The sequence below is a fragment of the Pararge aegeria genome, chromosome 3 (genome assembly GCF_905163445.1).
Source record: "Pararge aegeria chromosome 3, ilParAegt1.1, whole genome shotgun sequence".
Classification (NCBI taxonomy): Eukaryota; Metazoa; Arthropoda; class Insecta; order Lepidoptera; family Nymphalidae; genus Pararge; species Pararge aegeria.
The window spans coordinates 18,672,547-18,689,633 of record NC_053182.1 but is presented as its reverse complement, the minus strand read 5'-3'; the positions used below and the strand labels follow the sequence as shown (position 1 = coordinate 18,689,633).

The 17,087-nt window shown below is 36.3% G+C and overlaps 2 protein-coding genes across 3 annotated transcripts in view; both read left to right on the top strand.

Annotated features, from left to right (window-relative positions):
* The window catches only part of LOC120637058 (endonuclease/exonuclease/phosphatase family domain-containing protein 1-like), a 37,497-nt gene extending 27,595 nt beyond the window's left edge, over positions 1-9,902 (top strand). For both annotated transcript variants that reach the window (XM_039908661.1, XM_039908660.1), the window contains exons 5-6: positions 1,490-1,654; positions 7,307-9,902. In XM_039908661.1, the coding sequence (XP_039764595.1) occupies positions 1,490-1,654; positions 7,307-7,542 (401 nt within the window). In that variant the 3' untranslated portion in view covers positions 7,543-9,902. The remainder of the gene's footprint in view (positions 1-1,489; positions 1,655-7,306) is intronic.
* Positions 9,903-11,131: 1,229 nt separating this feature from the next.
* On the top strand, positions 11,132-14,323 carry LOC120637281. The gene is made up of 4 exons (XM_039909042.1): positions 11,132-11,404; positions 11,941-12,174; positions 12,791-12,924; positions 14,128-14,323. The coding sequence occupies exons 1-4, from the start codon at positions 11,138-11,140 to the stop codon at positions 14,204-14,206; spliced, it is 714 nt and encodes a 237-aa protein (XP_039764976.1). The 5' UTR covers positions 11,132-11,137; the 3' UTR covers positions 14,207-14,323.
* The last annotated feature ends 2,764 nt before the right edge of the window (positions 14,324-17,087 follow it).

Sequence of the window (17,087 nt, the reverse complement as noted above, 5' to 3'; positions counted from 1 at the left end):
GGTAGCTAGTATAATTAATAGCGACGACCAAAGTCGTAACAGAGGAAACTTTAATACTATATGTCAAAATATATTTATCTAGTTTCGAAAAATACTATCGCATTTTTAGCATTTTCCTTCATAATATCCAATTATTAATGTTTTTCTATGAGCTATAAATAATTATGTTTTGTTAGTTACACTTATTGCAAAATGTTCATATTTTATAAGAAATAAAATTTTTATTTGTCCTTTTATCGATATTTGGACCCAATCCTAAAATAACTTTAATTAAGTTACATTTTAAGTATGGGTTTTTGGGGTTTTCCTTCCGAAACAATTATAAAAGCAAACAATATTTTTATTGTTTTCCTTCTCAGCGATTTTTTTTCAAATGTTGACGGCCGATTAGCGCAGTGGGCGGTGACCCTGCTCTCTCAGTGAACGGCTGTGGGTTCGATTCCCACAACTGGAAAATGTTTGTGTGATGAACATGAATGTGTTTCAGTGTCTAGGTGTTTATCTGTATATTGTAAACATTAATGTTTATAAAAATATTCATCAGTCATCTTGTTACCCATTACACAAGCGACGCTTACTTTGGGGCCAGATGGCGATGTGTGTGTGTATTATCGCAGTATATATATTATTATTATAATTATGTAAAGTAAAGTGAACTACTAATTAATAATTTGTTTCCATGGCTAATTAATAATAATATTTTAATGCCTTTAATTATTTTTCGCTTGAAAACAAAAACCTAACTGTATTTTTTATCAATCTTTGTAACGTTTTGTCTCTCGGTCGATAAATTCACAAAATAACAAGTGCGACCAAAAAAATCGGCCTTCAAATGATTTTTTTTTCTTAAACCGACGAAATCCTTTTTTAAATATTTTTTTTAAATTAAAACCTGTGATGCAAGTAGGTTGTCTACGTTGTCCCTTAGGCTACCTACTTCACCTTCTGCCTCAGCAACTCTTGGCATATTTTGCGTGTTCGGAATGGTTTCAGTGTTTTTTGAAGTTATACTTCTTTAGCGGCGTTAGGAAAAACATGGGAGTGAAATTATACGGTGCACCTACCGAAATGCGCGCGCACATGTTTACACCACCGGCACCCTGAAGTTAGCTATATGGTTTGGCAGTTTACACTTTTAATTGTCAAAGTCTGCGAGCTCATTCCGGTGTTTTAATTGATTCAATTGTACAAAAATCTCAAATTTTAATGTTCAGTGAATCTTGGTGGTCCGATAATGAGATACCTAACTAGATAATGCGTTTAAATAATAAAACTTTCTATGTATTAAATACCTTTTTTCTATTGTAAGTGTCGTTTTGTCTACAAACGTAAATAGGCGTAAGATAAAAGTTTTTGAAAAAGTTTTTATTTTGTTACGTCAAAGAAGTATAACTTCTAACGCGTGTACATAAGTACACACACGTTTTTCTTTCAATTAATTTTGTTAATTAATTATAGTAGTAATCTTTTTTTTTTTTTTTGTTTCTAGCGTTTCTGATATGCGACCAGCCGATTATAATCATGAACGTGCAGTGCTCGGAGCGTTTGGGTGAAGACGACGCCGCGAAATTGAGACTAATAGCAGATCTCGCACTCTCCTCACAAATGGAACTGGCCTTCTTCGGGGAATTCGTGCGGTGGGACAACGTTCGGTGTAAGTATACTTATTTTTGAGTAAGTATACTTAAGTTTACGGGATCTGTGCTTCGAAACGACTTAAAAATACTATGTTTTGCCGTTAGAAACAGTTCTTTGAGCGAATTTATTATAAATTAAATATTTTTTTAAATTAAAAATATTTTTAATGTTATCATTTGGTGGTATAAAATAGCTGTAGCCCACGGCTCCATTGAAATGTATATTTTTTAGAAATAAAAAGAAGGGTATGCGTTAGGATATACCCTGGGTATATCCTGTCTCCGTTCCTATTTTCAGTCAAATTGGTTCAGTAGGTTTTGCGTTGAAGAGTATAACAAACATTCATCCAACCAAACCAACTTTCGCTTTTATAATATAACTTAACGTAGGATATAAATGTTTGTTTTTACTCATTATAAAAAAATACTTTATAAAATATTAAATATTTTTAAAATATTTCGAATGACTATCTATACCTTGTATTTACTAAGTCATTACTGTAAATTAAAGATTTTAAACTAAGATGTGGTTAATCAACATTTCTTAAATATAGTTCAACGGGTAGGTACATACCACGATAATATTTTGGATTTGTCGATATTTCGACCCAGTTGCATGGATCGTGGTCACGACGGGACCACGAACTATATTTAAGCAATACACTCCGTCATTAACTTAGACCGCATCATTGCGGTCCATCAGGCATTTTAGTTGTAAAGCGCAAGCCTATCTAGTATATTAAAAAAAAACTTCCTTATCCCTTTCTAGTCTCTCCTATGGGAGGAGGTCAGCTATATCAATCGTCCGGGTGGGGGTGCCTATGAGCTCGTTACCAAGCGATGTAGAGAAATACTGTAAATCATGTATACTGGTTAACATTCTAATGATAACGACAAATAGATTCCTTATCGCGACAGCCTAGACTACGAGTATGTACAGATGACTCAGTATAATTTACGACAACAAAGAACTCACTGTAAAATGGCGCATAGATTATACAGATAGCACATAATGCAGTTTGCATTTGTTCACACAGCTCTCGCATACAGAAAAATAAATAATATCGCAGAATCTATCTATGATCTTTTTCGTTTTCTTGGCGTTTTCTGCCTCAGACGGATGCCAATAGTAATCGTTAAAGCCCGCCAAGCCGCATTAGAGCAGCGTGTTGGGTTTCAAAAGCCTTCAAAAGCACATAATTTAGAAAAGTTAGAGGTGCGTGCGATCGAACTCGGCCCCCCGAAAGAGAAGTCGAGCTTCTACCCACTGCGCTATCACCGCTTTTTTTGCCTCGCTTAAAATACACAGAGATTCCTACGCTTGTCCGGAGAGGCCCCGCCAGAGGAAGATAATGATGTTGGAGAAGAGCAACTGCTAAGTTTCTTGCCGGGCTCTTGGTAGAATCTGTTTTCCTAACCGATGGTAGAGTCACTACAGACAGACATACTTAACTGTTCAAAGGTGATTATATTAGGCCTACTAGAAATAAATCAATTCTAAATTTGAGATAAACCAAATTCGTGTCACACAGCCGCCCGATTTCAAAATAATTTTCATCATCATCACTTCAACCGATTGAAGTCCACTGCTGGGCATAGGTCTTTTGATGGGAGTTCCAAAATCCACGGTCCTGGGCCGCTTGTTGCCAGCGGCTCCCAGCGACTCGTTTGACGTCGTCTATCCACCTCGTTGATGGCCGACCAACGTTGCGTTTACCTGTGCGGGGCCATTCCAGTACATTGGAACCCCAACGTCCATCGGTTTTCACATAAGCTTTGCGACTCGCTGAGCTATGTCGGTAACTCAGGTTCTTCTACGGATCTCCTCATTTCTGATTAAAATAATTTTAATAAGCAAAGAAAAATGGAAAGTTTTCACAAAATCGTAAGAAACACTAGCCGTCCATCGCTAGACTAATTACTGACGTAATCGGAACATTTGCTCCGTATCTCAGATATGAGGTTAATTGGTGTGACCTTCACGGATTTACATGCGTTGTCACGTGTGGCTTTGTTCAAACTATTGTACCTATACCTATACCTACTGTGATTCGTTTCCGTAAAGATGACAAATCAGCTAATAATATCATCGGTACTAACCTATTTCTATGTCCCGCTTGCACAGGCCTCATCTCTCAACCGCGGCCAATCCTAAGGCAGTGGTGAACTATGCTGTGTTATATATTTATTTATTTACTAGCGGACCCGCGCGACTTCGTCCGCGAATAAGTCGACTTAAAAAAACCACGTCAATTATGCCTATCCAAAAAACCACGCCAATCTAAAACTCCGTTTGGAGGATTTTGAAAGACAAATGTGGAAAAAATAGCGATGCTATCCTGTAGAAGCTGTTTGCTTTTCCGGGATAAAAAGAAGCATATGAGCTATGTCAGTCTATATTGTATGTATCTCTGCCAAATTTTAGCCAAATAGGTTTATTTGTTGTGGCGTTAATGCGTAACAAACATCCATCCATACATACATCCATCCATCCATCCATGCATCTATTCTCACAAACTTTCGCATTTATAATATTAGTAGGATGCATGCATTCGATCGTTGTCCCATATGCCTTGCGACTTGCTGTTCTGTGAAGAATTATGTCCTTGATCTCCAACAATATTCATCAGATCTTCATTAAAATTAGACAATACATGCTTGGTAGTACACACTGTCAAATAAAAAAAGAATAATTAAAATCGGTGCAAATTTAACGGAGATATGCAGTAAAATTGATACAAACTTTCATCCCATATCCCGGAGGAAACTTATTGTTTATCGGGATAAAAAATATCCTATATGTTGACCCGGGATGTCAGCTACCACTATACAAAATTTCATTTAAATCCGTTCAGTAGTTTTCACGTGATGCCCGTACAGACAGACAGACAGACAAAAATTAAATAAAAATCTGTTTTGGACTCAGTATCGATTATAAAGCATCCCCCGGTCAAAAATTTCAAAATATATTAAATGTACAGAAATCTTCCAGTTACAGTTTTATTATAAGTATAGATAATAATAATAATAAATCTCTTTATTAAGATAACTAAGGCCCATTTGTTAGTAATAAAACTTAAACGACTCTGTTAGTATTAATTAATGATATTGTATTTTAAGAAAATAACAAGACAGTTCGGTTCACCGCAACAACACCGACATGCAGTGGAAGATAGGCGAATCAAATATATATATACATATTTTGACGGCCCACTGGCGCAGTGGGCAGCAACCCTGCTTTCTGAATCCAAGGCCGTGCGTTCGATTCCCACAACTAGAAAATGCTTGTGTGATGAACATTAATGTTTTTCAGTGTCTGGGTGTTTATCTGTATATTATAAGTATTTATGTGTATATATTCATAAAAATATTCATCAGCTATCTTAGCACCCATAACACAAGCTACGCTTACTTTGGGGCTAGATGGCGATGTGTGTATGTATTGTCGTAGTACATATATTTATTTATTTATTTATTATATATCCTTAGTATACTTACAGCTAGCCAAAACGTATACAAAGTCAGTTACAGCTGTACATTAACAAAATTATTATTTAGCTATTTTTGTTTGATTGTTTTCGTTTGAAAATGTTTTTATTTTGTAAATAAAATGTTTGAACAAACACACCTTTGTAAATATATACAACGAGTAAATAAAAACACAATTACTCAAACTTAACTTTACCAGCTACACAAAAATAAACGTAACACTTTTATTTTTACCTTATATAAACGTGCGTATAAAGCAGGAGAATCCGTACGGTGTAATTTTTCATATCAACCTATATACGGCAATATACTCTCTATGCAAGTTTCGCTTCGACACCGGAGCGTCCTCAGGATATTTTGACTTCACAATGAATAATTGTTAAGTAATTCATCATTGTAAAGTCAACATCTCCTGAGGATGCTCCGGTGTCTGACTTTTGAAGAAAACGTTTGCAAAGGTTTCGTTCTGTTAGTACAGGGAAAGGAATGACACTTTCTGGCCTCAGCAGCAAGGGTCTTATACACGGTCGCCACTCGCCACGCTGGCTAGTCTAGTTAGCGTTTTCCAAGAGATCATTTACCTACTATATCAAATTCAAATTTCATTTATTTAGGCACTTATGAAGCGTTCATACTTATATGTTTACATAATTGTAAGGGGATGGTGATAACTTCGTACGCCATCTTAAAACTAAAGCTACAAGGGTTCGAAACGCGCCCTGGTTTAAGAAGAGCCCACAACAAACTTAGCCGGGTATTTTTTTTTTCAAATTCTAAAATCGGTTATTATATAGCTTCCTTTTACTGTGGTACTAATCATCGGATAAATTTCAACTCTCGTACTTTGAATCAAAGTATATATTACTAGCCTCAACAATAAGGTGTCACCACACTGTATCGTCAGTCGGTATTCACCACGATATCAAAGGCGTGTAACTATTTTATGCTGTACTACTTGCGAAAATATACGGAATATAACGGAGTTCGGGCGGCAGTCCTTTATGTTACTTCTACCATTTACTGCAATCACCGACCCGTCGGCGCTGCGTGATTATTATGACCAAAACATCCCGTGCCTTTTAGTCCAGCAGGGGAATTTTATAGACTCTTGATGATGACGACGACTTTCTACTCACCAAACAAATTCCCCCTCTCGTAATTTAAATGAAAGTAGTATTATAAAAGATGACCCATTTACTTTAAAGTAATTTGTGTTGCGTCTAAAAGAGACTCGACCTCTGAACTTCGGGCACAAAAGATCTAAAAATACCCGCAACATTCATAATAGCCTACCGAGCTTTCTTGCAGATGTTTGTTTAACTGATCAATAGGCCGGAATTTCACGTATACAATATCGAGATGCACTGATACTCTGAATTCATACATTTGCATCATTTTTATCATCCTCGTCATCATGAGCCCATTACAGCAGACAAGAAGCGGTGGTAGCCCAGTGGTAGGAGCTTGACTTCACTTTGGGGGGGCCCGAGTTCAAATCCGGGCACGCACCTCTAAAACTTTTCTGTTATTTGCTATATAACTTGCTTCAACGGCGTAGGAAAACATCGTGAAGAAACCTGCATGCCTGTGAGTTCTCCGTAATGTTCTCAAAGTTGTCTGGACCGGTAATGGGTTGATGTTGAAATAAAATTAGAATTATGCACCTTTTTTTTTAAATACTACGACAATATACTACGACTACACACATCGCCATCTAGCCCCAAAGTAAGCGAAGCTTGTGTTATGGGTACAACGACGACTGATGAATATTTGTATGAATAATATACATAAAATACTTATAATATACAGATGAACACCCAGACACTGAAAAACATTCATGTTTATCACACAAACATTTACAATAGATTCCTTAAAAGACTTTTTGACAAGGCGTAAGCGTATTATTCTGCATTATTATAGTTATTTATTGACACGATTATTATACAGCGTCGATGCCATATTAAAGAGAACGTAAGTTCTGAAATTCAATAATACAGTAGCAAAAATGGTTACAGTATAATATATATACTATATGTACTAAACTACTTTAGGGATTACTGAAACAAAAAAATATATTTTTTGGTTAAATGTAATTTCAACCAAAAATTGCAAAAAGCTCTTGTTCTCTTTGGATGTTCCTGTCTGCCTTTAATAAATTATTGGTAAATTGTTTGTTTCAGTGCTGCAGAACTGTGAATCAATATTGGACCAAGCAGTCGTCACGCAGATAGACACAAATGTCGAAGGGCAAAGCGTTATTTTATGTCCCGGAAACATAAACAAGAGCAATTTCAATGCCCACTCGGGGGTAATCAAATCAGGTTTATGCCATTTAGCCATACCACGGGGCTGGTCGTGGGGTGGCCCCGCGTCGCCGTTCTGCCCCATTTGGGTCGAATTCAAATTGCCCGATTGACAAGAATTGATCACTTTATATACTAGAAGAAAATTCGTTTGGAACTGTACGACAACGACCCTGGTGTTAATATTGCAACTTCTCTGTGTGATATTACTTTTGATATTTTAGAGCGGCCATGTTGGATTTACTCGCACTATTTGCCGCCAATTTTGCTGTGTGTTTTCTAATATTTTAAACTTGAACGAGATCATCGAGTATTAGAGTAACTTACCAAGTTATCATATTTAACATTTAAATTTCTATTAGAGTGATTGTGTCGCATCGAGGTCTCAAACGTGTTTTGACGTTTGGTGACGTGACGTTGAAGTGATGTTATTTTAACATTTAATATAATTTGAAACATAATTGTCGGTTAACAGTAACAGTATTTGATTTATTTTGAGTAAGTTCTCTTGACGCAGCAAGATTCAAAGATTCACTGAGATACACTGAGTCACTTGCGACTATAACGCGTAGCGCAATAATTTACTTTCCGTCACTAGGGTATATATAAATTATACATATATATAATATTACCCTTTTTTAACTGGTAAAGTTTTCATAATAGAGGTTTTCGGTGTTCGATTGTAGTCACAAAAAGATTGAAACAACTTAGTTTAAATTTGTCTGTTCATAAAGCCTTAAATTGAATTGACAGAATTTAAAATCACGCTGTAATTCAACCATACGAACGTTGTTAGAAGAGTTGCACTAATTTAAATTCTTTCGGTTTAGTTTAATTTTTGTGTACAAAACAATTTAGCATTAAGGTTTATAGGGTTTATCATCGGATAGTAGGATCATAGATAATATTTAATTTTGTGAAACCCAGACAGAGCCTGAGCTTTTTTCACAAACATTCACAATCTTCTGCAAGTTTGTAGTTGATATTTATCGTTCCATAGTACCAAGTTTAGAAACTCGCTAATTCCAGCAATGTATAACAGTCGTCATCAAAAGTAGTAGTACCCCTTAATTTAATCGTTTTAGTGTAATACGAAAAAAAACTCAGTACTTTTATAATCGTTCTTTCCAAAAGTGTTGTAAATAATAACTTCATCTCTCTTCAAAAATATGCATTACTCTGAGGTACAAATGAACTAGCAATTTTTGCCAATGATTGGTAGAATCATACATAATTTTTCTATTTTATCTATCTCGGGGTTGTTTACTTGATCGCTTTAAGCATAGATTAAAAAGAAAATCTATTTTTCAGAAACGAGATGCCATGTTTACAAGTTTATTGAATTAAATATAATATAATGCTTACCGATTTTTCGCATGAAATTCCTGTATATTTTATGTAAAATATAGTTATTTCTTATGTAAGTAAATTATTGATGTATAACATATTTCTGTATATAGATGTATTTTAAAATTTAACTACCTATGTATTATGGAATCGTGTTTTTTTTTTAAATAAAATGCTGTATTTTTTACGTTAACGTTTTTATGAATAAGAAAAATGCTTCGATTTTAAATATACCTACATGGTTATGGTAAATCTCTTACGAATTTAATTTACTTGCCAATATTTGAATCGTTTTGATATGTTTTCGCCTAAAGTTATCAGGTGTTTATGTTCGATCGACTTTGCTTGCTCGCCGTCACTCTCAATGAGTATACAAAGTAGTTTCATCAGCGTCCCGTAAATTTATGTTAGTAGTATCTCCATGTGACATGTTGTAAAGGGTTTATTTACATAAGATTATATTCGTGTCTAAAGTGACTGACGATGAAGTTCCAATCAATAGAGCCTTGTTTTAGCCCAAACTTTGCTAACTGTGCAAGTCAACAAAACGAGACGGACACGTAAGTCTCGGCTCGAGGAAAAAGTAGTAGAAGGCTGCTTTTCTCAGGCAGAATGAGAGGCGAGACGGTTGCCACGAAAAAAAACTTAAAGGTAATCCAAGCATCGACATTATACATGCAAACAGTGTCATAGATTTTATTTTGGAGGCATATCTAACGATCTAAATATTTTCTTAGGCAATTGAACAAGTTATTAAGCTAATACGAAGCACCACTTTTTATTTATAATATCGTAACTATTACGCAGTGAGATGTATTTATGTCCTCGATAGTAATTTATATACTCTTTTTTTTTTTATAAATGTAGGTATTTTATAACATAAATCTTCGTCTAGAAATGATAAAAATACGAAATATTATGAAGTACCCTCAGATTCCTTTTTTATCAATAGTTTATATTAGACTACTGTGTACTTTTTTAAGCTGATCGCATATTTGTTCGCCAACGTACGCTTAATGTTTTGTATGAAATAGCACCGATCTCATCTTAGAAATGACTTCGAACCTACAAAAGACATCATAAAAATAAGATTGTATACGAATTTGAAAGGTGCGTTTTACGGTTTGAAGGAGAGTGAAGTCAAGATTATTGAAAGTGGATAGGAAAAATTATAAGACCTGATCTCAATATGGTAGGTATATTCCTGCAGATCTGCGATACGTCTCCGCTTTAGTTGAAATGCGCATCTAAACAAAGTTCCAGGCGGCGCGGACTGATGTGCGATCAGCTTTTAAGAGAAAATGTGGCCAAAAATTAATGTTAGAATCAGCAAATCATCTTCGTACTATATCCATGTTTCGTTTTATCTTTTCGATTGATTAACTTTTTTCTAATTAAGATTAAGGTAAAAGAGTGAACTTTTGAAAACAAAAAAAAATATCATTACAATATCGTAACAGCGTACCTGATATGCTTTCCTCGTTATGATGTTTGAAAATACGTCATAAAATCCAGAGAGATCTACTTTAAATATTTTTGTATTATTGTATACTTTTTAATTGATCTCGTATTTAATAATTACCATCTTATTATTACTATTATGAATTATATTTACTTAACATAATTTTATATAATATCATTTCTTATGTTATTTGTATTTTACGGAAAAATCACATAGGGCTTTGTGAAGAATGTAACGACAAAATAACTACTTACTCATATTTAACTGTTTAGTAAAATTGCAATATTATGTCAAGTTATCGCATTCATTTACCGATTTTGTGATAAAATTGTAATTTATTTTTTTATGTTTATCTTTATTTTAAAATTTGTTATGTGTTACCGTGGTGTCATTTATTTGATGGATTTAAAATAAATAGAGAGAATTATAACGCCGTTTCATTGTGTCCCATTTTATTGGAATGGCGACCCCTTCCGACTGGTATAAAGTGATCCTCCAACTATATACGCCGGAAGCCGCTGGATGCAAGAATGTGAAAATCAGAAATGCCTACATACATCCCTAGTATAATCTGTTTCCACCAGAGGTCCACCAGTGCATCGTTTGTTATTATCAGATACGATGGACGTATTCTTTTTGCTAAATTTATTACTTAAGACGTTTTTCTTCACATTATTTTGACTAATAAAATATGAAAATTAATCACCTACCTGCTCATAGTTCTATTACACTAGTAAAATATTAAATCAATATTCTATTATAATAATAGTATAAATAATTCTCCTTGCACATGTACGAATAAATTCAAACCTTTTATTTTTCATAGAGTTTATATTCTCTTTGCTATGATTGATTAATGTCAACCTTTTTTTTAACTCCTGGAATAATTTTGTACCAAAATGCCAAACGACAAAATAAAATATTACGAAGACTTGCTTTTCGATTATGAAACATCGTACAGAACTCAATACCGTGGTGGTGACATACAACCACTCGTTAAGACGGTGTATAAAGCAAAACCGAAGTGCTACAGAACTAGGCCTGCGCCTCTGAGAGATATACACACGCTGGTCGATTGGAAGGACTCCCGAATTCCGCCTTTCAACTTGTTTCATAAGCCAAAGGATATTGTTCGTATTAATCCGTGGGATGTCCAGCAGCCTTATGTTAGTTGTCTTTAAAACTTAAAAGCTTCACACACGGCGTATTTTGACGCGCGTTAACAATATTTAAAGTGGCAACTAGCAAACCTTTGCTGACGACAAAGAAACGCGTTTTTGCATGAATAGAAAGACTGAAATACGTGAAGACATCTTTACTTTGTAGTAAATTTAGTTGTCGTTAAGGTATACTTACAAAATTGAAACTTCTACAGCTTTTTCCATTTTTGTATTGATCTCAAATGATTAATTATCAGAGTCTGACCGGAGAAAAACTACCGCCAAGTAGCATTATTGTATTTCAGTCCGAAGGGCGTGGTTGCCGGTGTTATCACAGGCAGGCTTAACACCTAAGCCTGAGGGCGATGGAGTCGGGAAATACCTAATTTTTTCAAACCTACTTGGACTATGAATTAACTCCGCTATTGCAATAACCTCGCTCGACCATACCTAGCTTATACATTATCAATGGCCCACAAGCGTCCACTGCTAAACATAGGCCTTTCCAAGAGCGCGCCACCACACACTTAAATATAAAACAGGAGAATCCAGATATGGAGGCTTCAAGGGAGAAGGTGCAAAAAACGCGGCCGCGGCTTGTGATGACGCCGGCGGTGAGTATGGACGACATCGATGAGCCGGCCACGCGGCGGATCCTTTGCGGCGAGACGTACTGCAGCGCCGCGAGCCGAGCCATGCGCGAGACGGCGGCCTTGCGGCCTGCGCGTGCCAATGTGAAGGCGCCTTTACCAGGACTGCCGGCGCCTGCAAACCCAGTGAGTACCTAGAGTACCTAATGAAAATAATTTGTTATCATCCACGGACTATATGTGCAGGAGAAAATAAGAAAAAAATAATTACTTTTCTATTATATTCAAAGCTCGAAGAATTAACTAGTGTTATGCAATGTACATCCCGCTGTCCTCTCTCCCATATAGCGATTTGATAATTGTGAAAAAGCTCTTTCAATTTTTCACAGTTTCATCTCGTTTATTAAGTACAAAAACATTATCCGCCTGGCAGACGATTGACCACGTTACGGGTTCACCTAACGTTAATAACAAATGTGTATTGCAGCAAACTTTATATTCCTTTGAATCGCTGCTGCGCGGTGCCCGCATTGTCTCTGAGTGTTTAGCCGACCACTTTCCGGTTGAATTTGAATATTGTTGCATACATATAGTATAGAGTTGACATTCGTCATTTGTAGTACGCGTGAAAGCGGCGACTCTTAGTCGCCGAGCGGCAAAACCACATAAATTCTCGACTTTTTTACTGCAGCCTTCTTGTTTGTTCTTCGTTTGCGACCAGTAGGATTCTAGCTCCAACGTATGCGTCGTATGATTGGTCGCAAATTGTCACTAAGGACTCCTGGCTTGGCTTTGCCTTTAGATCACCCTACCCAAGCTACAGCCACCGTTCGTGTCGCCGGAGTGGCGCATGGAGACGGCCTCGTGGGACGCTAGGCAGCTACGGGCCCATTGCGACCACACCAAGTCGTTCTGGCTTGGACAAGCACCGATGAGGTATGACTTTTACGTAATTTTTTTAAGCTGAGAGAGAGAGAGAAGCTGGCGTACTTTGCGGAATTCCATGGACCATGGAACCATAATTTGCTATACTCCGCGAAAAGCAGGAAAATCTGCACGCAATTTATAATTTCTTCAATCTCCGTACGTTGCGCTCTGATACTAAGCATCCTCAGAAGTACGCTTCTACTGTACTTATAAGATAGGAGGGATGGGAGGGACGGGAGAAGGGGAAGATCTTTTAGGTGTGGAGTATTAAGATTGGAGAAATTATGAATAACACCGTACAGATTCCCCTGCTTTTCGCGAAGTATAGCAAATTAAGCTTAATGTTCATCGCAAAATTTTTGAAGACCTCCCTGGTGCAGTTGTGTGCGCTGTGGTCTTATAAGGAGGGAGGGAGATATTTACAATTTCTGAACTACTAAGGTAGCTCTGGTCTGGTGAGAGTTATGGGCCCTACCACCGTACCACCCTATCGACAAAGAAGTTCCGTAAAGTCATTTAGCGTTCCGGTTAAGACGAGGGGTAGGTACATGGTTTAATGTAATTGCCGTACTCCTGCTATAGTATATATATGATTTATTACCAAGTGTGATTGCAGTCAAAGCCTGCCTGCTCCAAATGGGTTGGAGCGATCTTCTCTCTCATTGGTAAGAGAAATATAGAGCAATTCAAATTTGGCTTAGAATGGTCTCTCTCACCATCATCATCATGTAATGGGCCATTATAGGCCCACTACAGGGCAGGAGTTTCCTCCCACAGTGAGAAGTCCGCCCAGTGTCGATTGGTGGACTCCACACCCCGTTAAGAACATTTTGGATAACTCTCAGGCATGTAGGTTTCCTCACGATATTTCCTTCACCGTTAAAGCAAGTTATATTTTAAATTTCTTAAAACGCACATTACTTTGAAAAGTTAGAGGTGCGTGGTGGGATTCGAACTCGCCCCCTCGAAAGTGAAGCCCTACCCTTGGGCTATCACCGCTTCTCTCTCATAGAAAAGAAAAATGCCGATCTGCTCCAAGGCGGGTTTGAGTGACCTTTTCCTTTTCCTTCCATGCATAGCAGAGAGAAGTATAGAGCTACTCCAGTTTGGGAGGTAGTGGCCTTCTTTCAATTATCTATATCGTCAACAAGGCCAGTCGACTAAATTATTTTAACGCCACCTTTGGATTACCACGTCTATTTTGCTTTTCAGGTGCCAAATGTGTGACGAAACGGCTATAGTTCAAGCGCATAGGAAAATGCTACGCGATTTGAAATATTCCGGCCGTTAAAGCTAAACCATCTTGAGGTGGCCGACGGGTTCTTCATACAAAAGTTATCGGCAAATCATTTGACTATATAAATTGAAGTCATTGTCTTAAATTATGTTAGATATTTTCTGTACTTTTTGTGGTGTATAAAAATGGGGGAGTTCGAATTCCAGCACGAAACTCTTAACTTTTCTAAGTTATGTGCGTTTTAAGTGTTAAAAAATCACTCGCTTCAACGGTGAAGGAAGACATCGTAAGGAAAAACCTGCATAACTGAGAGTTCTCCATAATGTTCTCAACAGTGTGTAAAGTCCAATCCGCACTGATGTGATATGATGATGATAATGAAAACGAGCATTCAGTATAAAATCATACTCAAAGGAGAAACGAACATCCATCAATAGCTTACTGCATATAACAGACCATAGCTGGACTAAAAAAGGCCGAGGGGACGACAAAGACGTGCCGCTAAGCGATTTAGTGTTCCGGTGCGATGTCGCGTAGAAACTGATTAGGGGAGGGGTAGTACTACCATACTCCCTAACAGGTTAGCCCGCTACCATCTTAGCCTGCATCATCACTTACTACCAGGTGAGATTACAGTCAAGGAAGAACCTGTGGAGGTATAAAGGGGGAGGGTACTTCCATAATCAGAGCTAACTTGTAGAGGAATAAAACAAATTAAAAAAGGGGGTGGGTACGTCCATAATATATTACCGTAATATTATGTATAATATTACTGGTACGCTGGGCAAATGGGTAGGCGATCGCAGTAGACGGTGGTAGTAGCACAGACTCTGCTGCTTGTTTAATTATGTTGCCTTAGTCACGTCGTACGACACCCGCAGGGAGAGAACAACTGTATTCTAATCTGCTGTCACCACACGGCACAAAACGAACTTCAATAATTATTATTTTTTAAGACATCTATCTATATATATAAATGAGAAAGTGTGTGGGTATATTCCGTATAGGCTCCGGAAAGGCTGGACCGATTTCAATGAAACTTTAAGGGAATCTCCGGATTGACCTGGCGAGTAATCCTGTAAAGTTTGGTGACGATCGGAGCACTCCTATTTTTGAACTCTTGTCAAACTGTCAAATACAGCTTTTATTTACTATGATGATATTCTATTGTTGGGTGTACATAGGTGTAGATAATGATCTTCACCCGCTCGAGAAGAGAATAGAAGAGAATAAATACGGAGAGAAATAAATGATTTAATATATTATGAGACTTAAATTAAAAATGTAATGATAATTAATGTAAGTTTATTGTTTAAATAAAATAAAACAAAATCTAGCCCGACGAAGCGGGCTGGGTACGCTAGTTTTCTATAAAACGTATTTATCTATTTTCACAACGACGCGGGACGCCAAAATGAAATTGGAGAAACAAATGAAAATGAAACAGCATCAAAACTTTTGATTAATTTTATTTCAATGCAAACAATAACGTTTTAATAACAAATTTAGTCATCCGATTATACCTTTATATTTTGTTACAATATTTTAATAATGATTTTTTTTTTAATTTTGATAATATTTATTTGCACAAAACAATTAAAATTATATAGATTTTTCTATTTACTGTAATGTACTGAGAAGTTGCTTGCGTAACTTTGCTATCAAACTAGCTATATTTCTGCCAACGGTTTTTCTTTTTAAAAATATATAACTTAGGATTTATATTGTTATTGTAAATAATTATTTTTTCCGTTATCAAAACTAACTCATATAGAAATTGATGAGTTTGGTTGAACACATGTAAAAACTGAGAACTACTGGGGTAGTTCTTAGTTTTTACACGTCTGTTACGTTAAAAATCACACGTTTTCTTTGAGAACTTATGCGCTATAAAATACTCTGTTTTCATTAACACATAGCAGATGAGCTATGTGTTCATTTATAAACGTTATATTGATTAGCAAAGTTACACAACTTAGCAGTACTTCAACTTTTTTTGATAGACCCCCACAAGGTGGGCAGCTGACATCATAGGGGGAGGCCGAAAGGGGTAGATGACCGTGCTGATGAAACCCCTAAATATGTCATCTCCAGCAACTGGTGTCTATCTTTGGGGTGCAACGACGAATATTATAATTGTACTGATAAATAGCTTCTATTTCTTGCTTTATAATTCAAACAATACGACAGTTAATATCACAAATGGAATTTTGTCGCTACCCTAAGTTAAAGGCTATTTTGTAAAAGTGAAAGATTTTAAACAAGAGATCAAACAAGTTTAGATTTATAAAATCTCATGCGGAAATGTCAGCTACAAAAGCTGTGTTTTTGAATGAGTTGACAACTTCATTCTATTTTGGCAGATGAAGACATAAATATTTTATTTTTAACATTTCTTATAAATGAAAGTACTTATTTACTTATATTTGCATAAAATACTCAAAGAAAGAAAAACATTAGGTTAACAGCTTATTTAATAACGATGAGATATACACATTAGTAATAAAGAGTACAGCAAAACGCAGTAAGCAGAGATATTCAAAACAATAGACTATCACATTGGTACGTATTTAGTTATATAACTGTTATTTCTAAAACTTCTTCTTGTTACTATTATATTTTCTGTAGCGACAGACGACATAACGGGTAGACGTAATTACCTCGAGGTGCGCAGGCTAGTAGTACATAAAAAGTTACTAACCCATGGAATAGATTCAAGGCAATAAATAAACCATAGAGACGGAGTGGAAGATATATTATGTATGTATTAATGGAGAAACCACACTGTTTTATGCGCTATTCGTAAATATTTGCAAACATCAAACAACACTCAATCATCGAAACAACAATTTAAGGAGAGCACTGTCGCCTGTAATACAGGTTTTTACCTAAATCAGGGACAGTAGATTTTAAATGGCACCATTACATACATTTA

Coding starts and splice junctions, on each gene's coding strand:
- LOC120637281 (XM_039909042.1), top strand. CDS start 11,138: ATGCCAAACGACAAAATAAAATATTACGAAGACTTGCTTTTCGATTAT. Junction 11,405..11,940: donor GGGATGTCCAGCAGCCTTAT/GTTAGTTGTCTT, acceptor AATATAAAACAG/GAGAATCCAGATATGGAGGC. Junction 12,175..12,790: donor TGCCGGCGCCTGCAAACCCA/GTGAGTACCTAG, acceptor CTTTGCCTTTAG/ATCACCCTACCCAAGCTACA.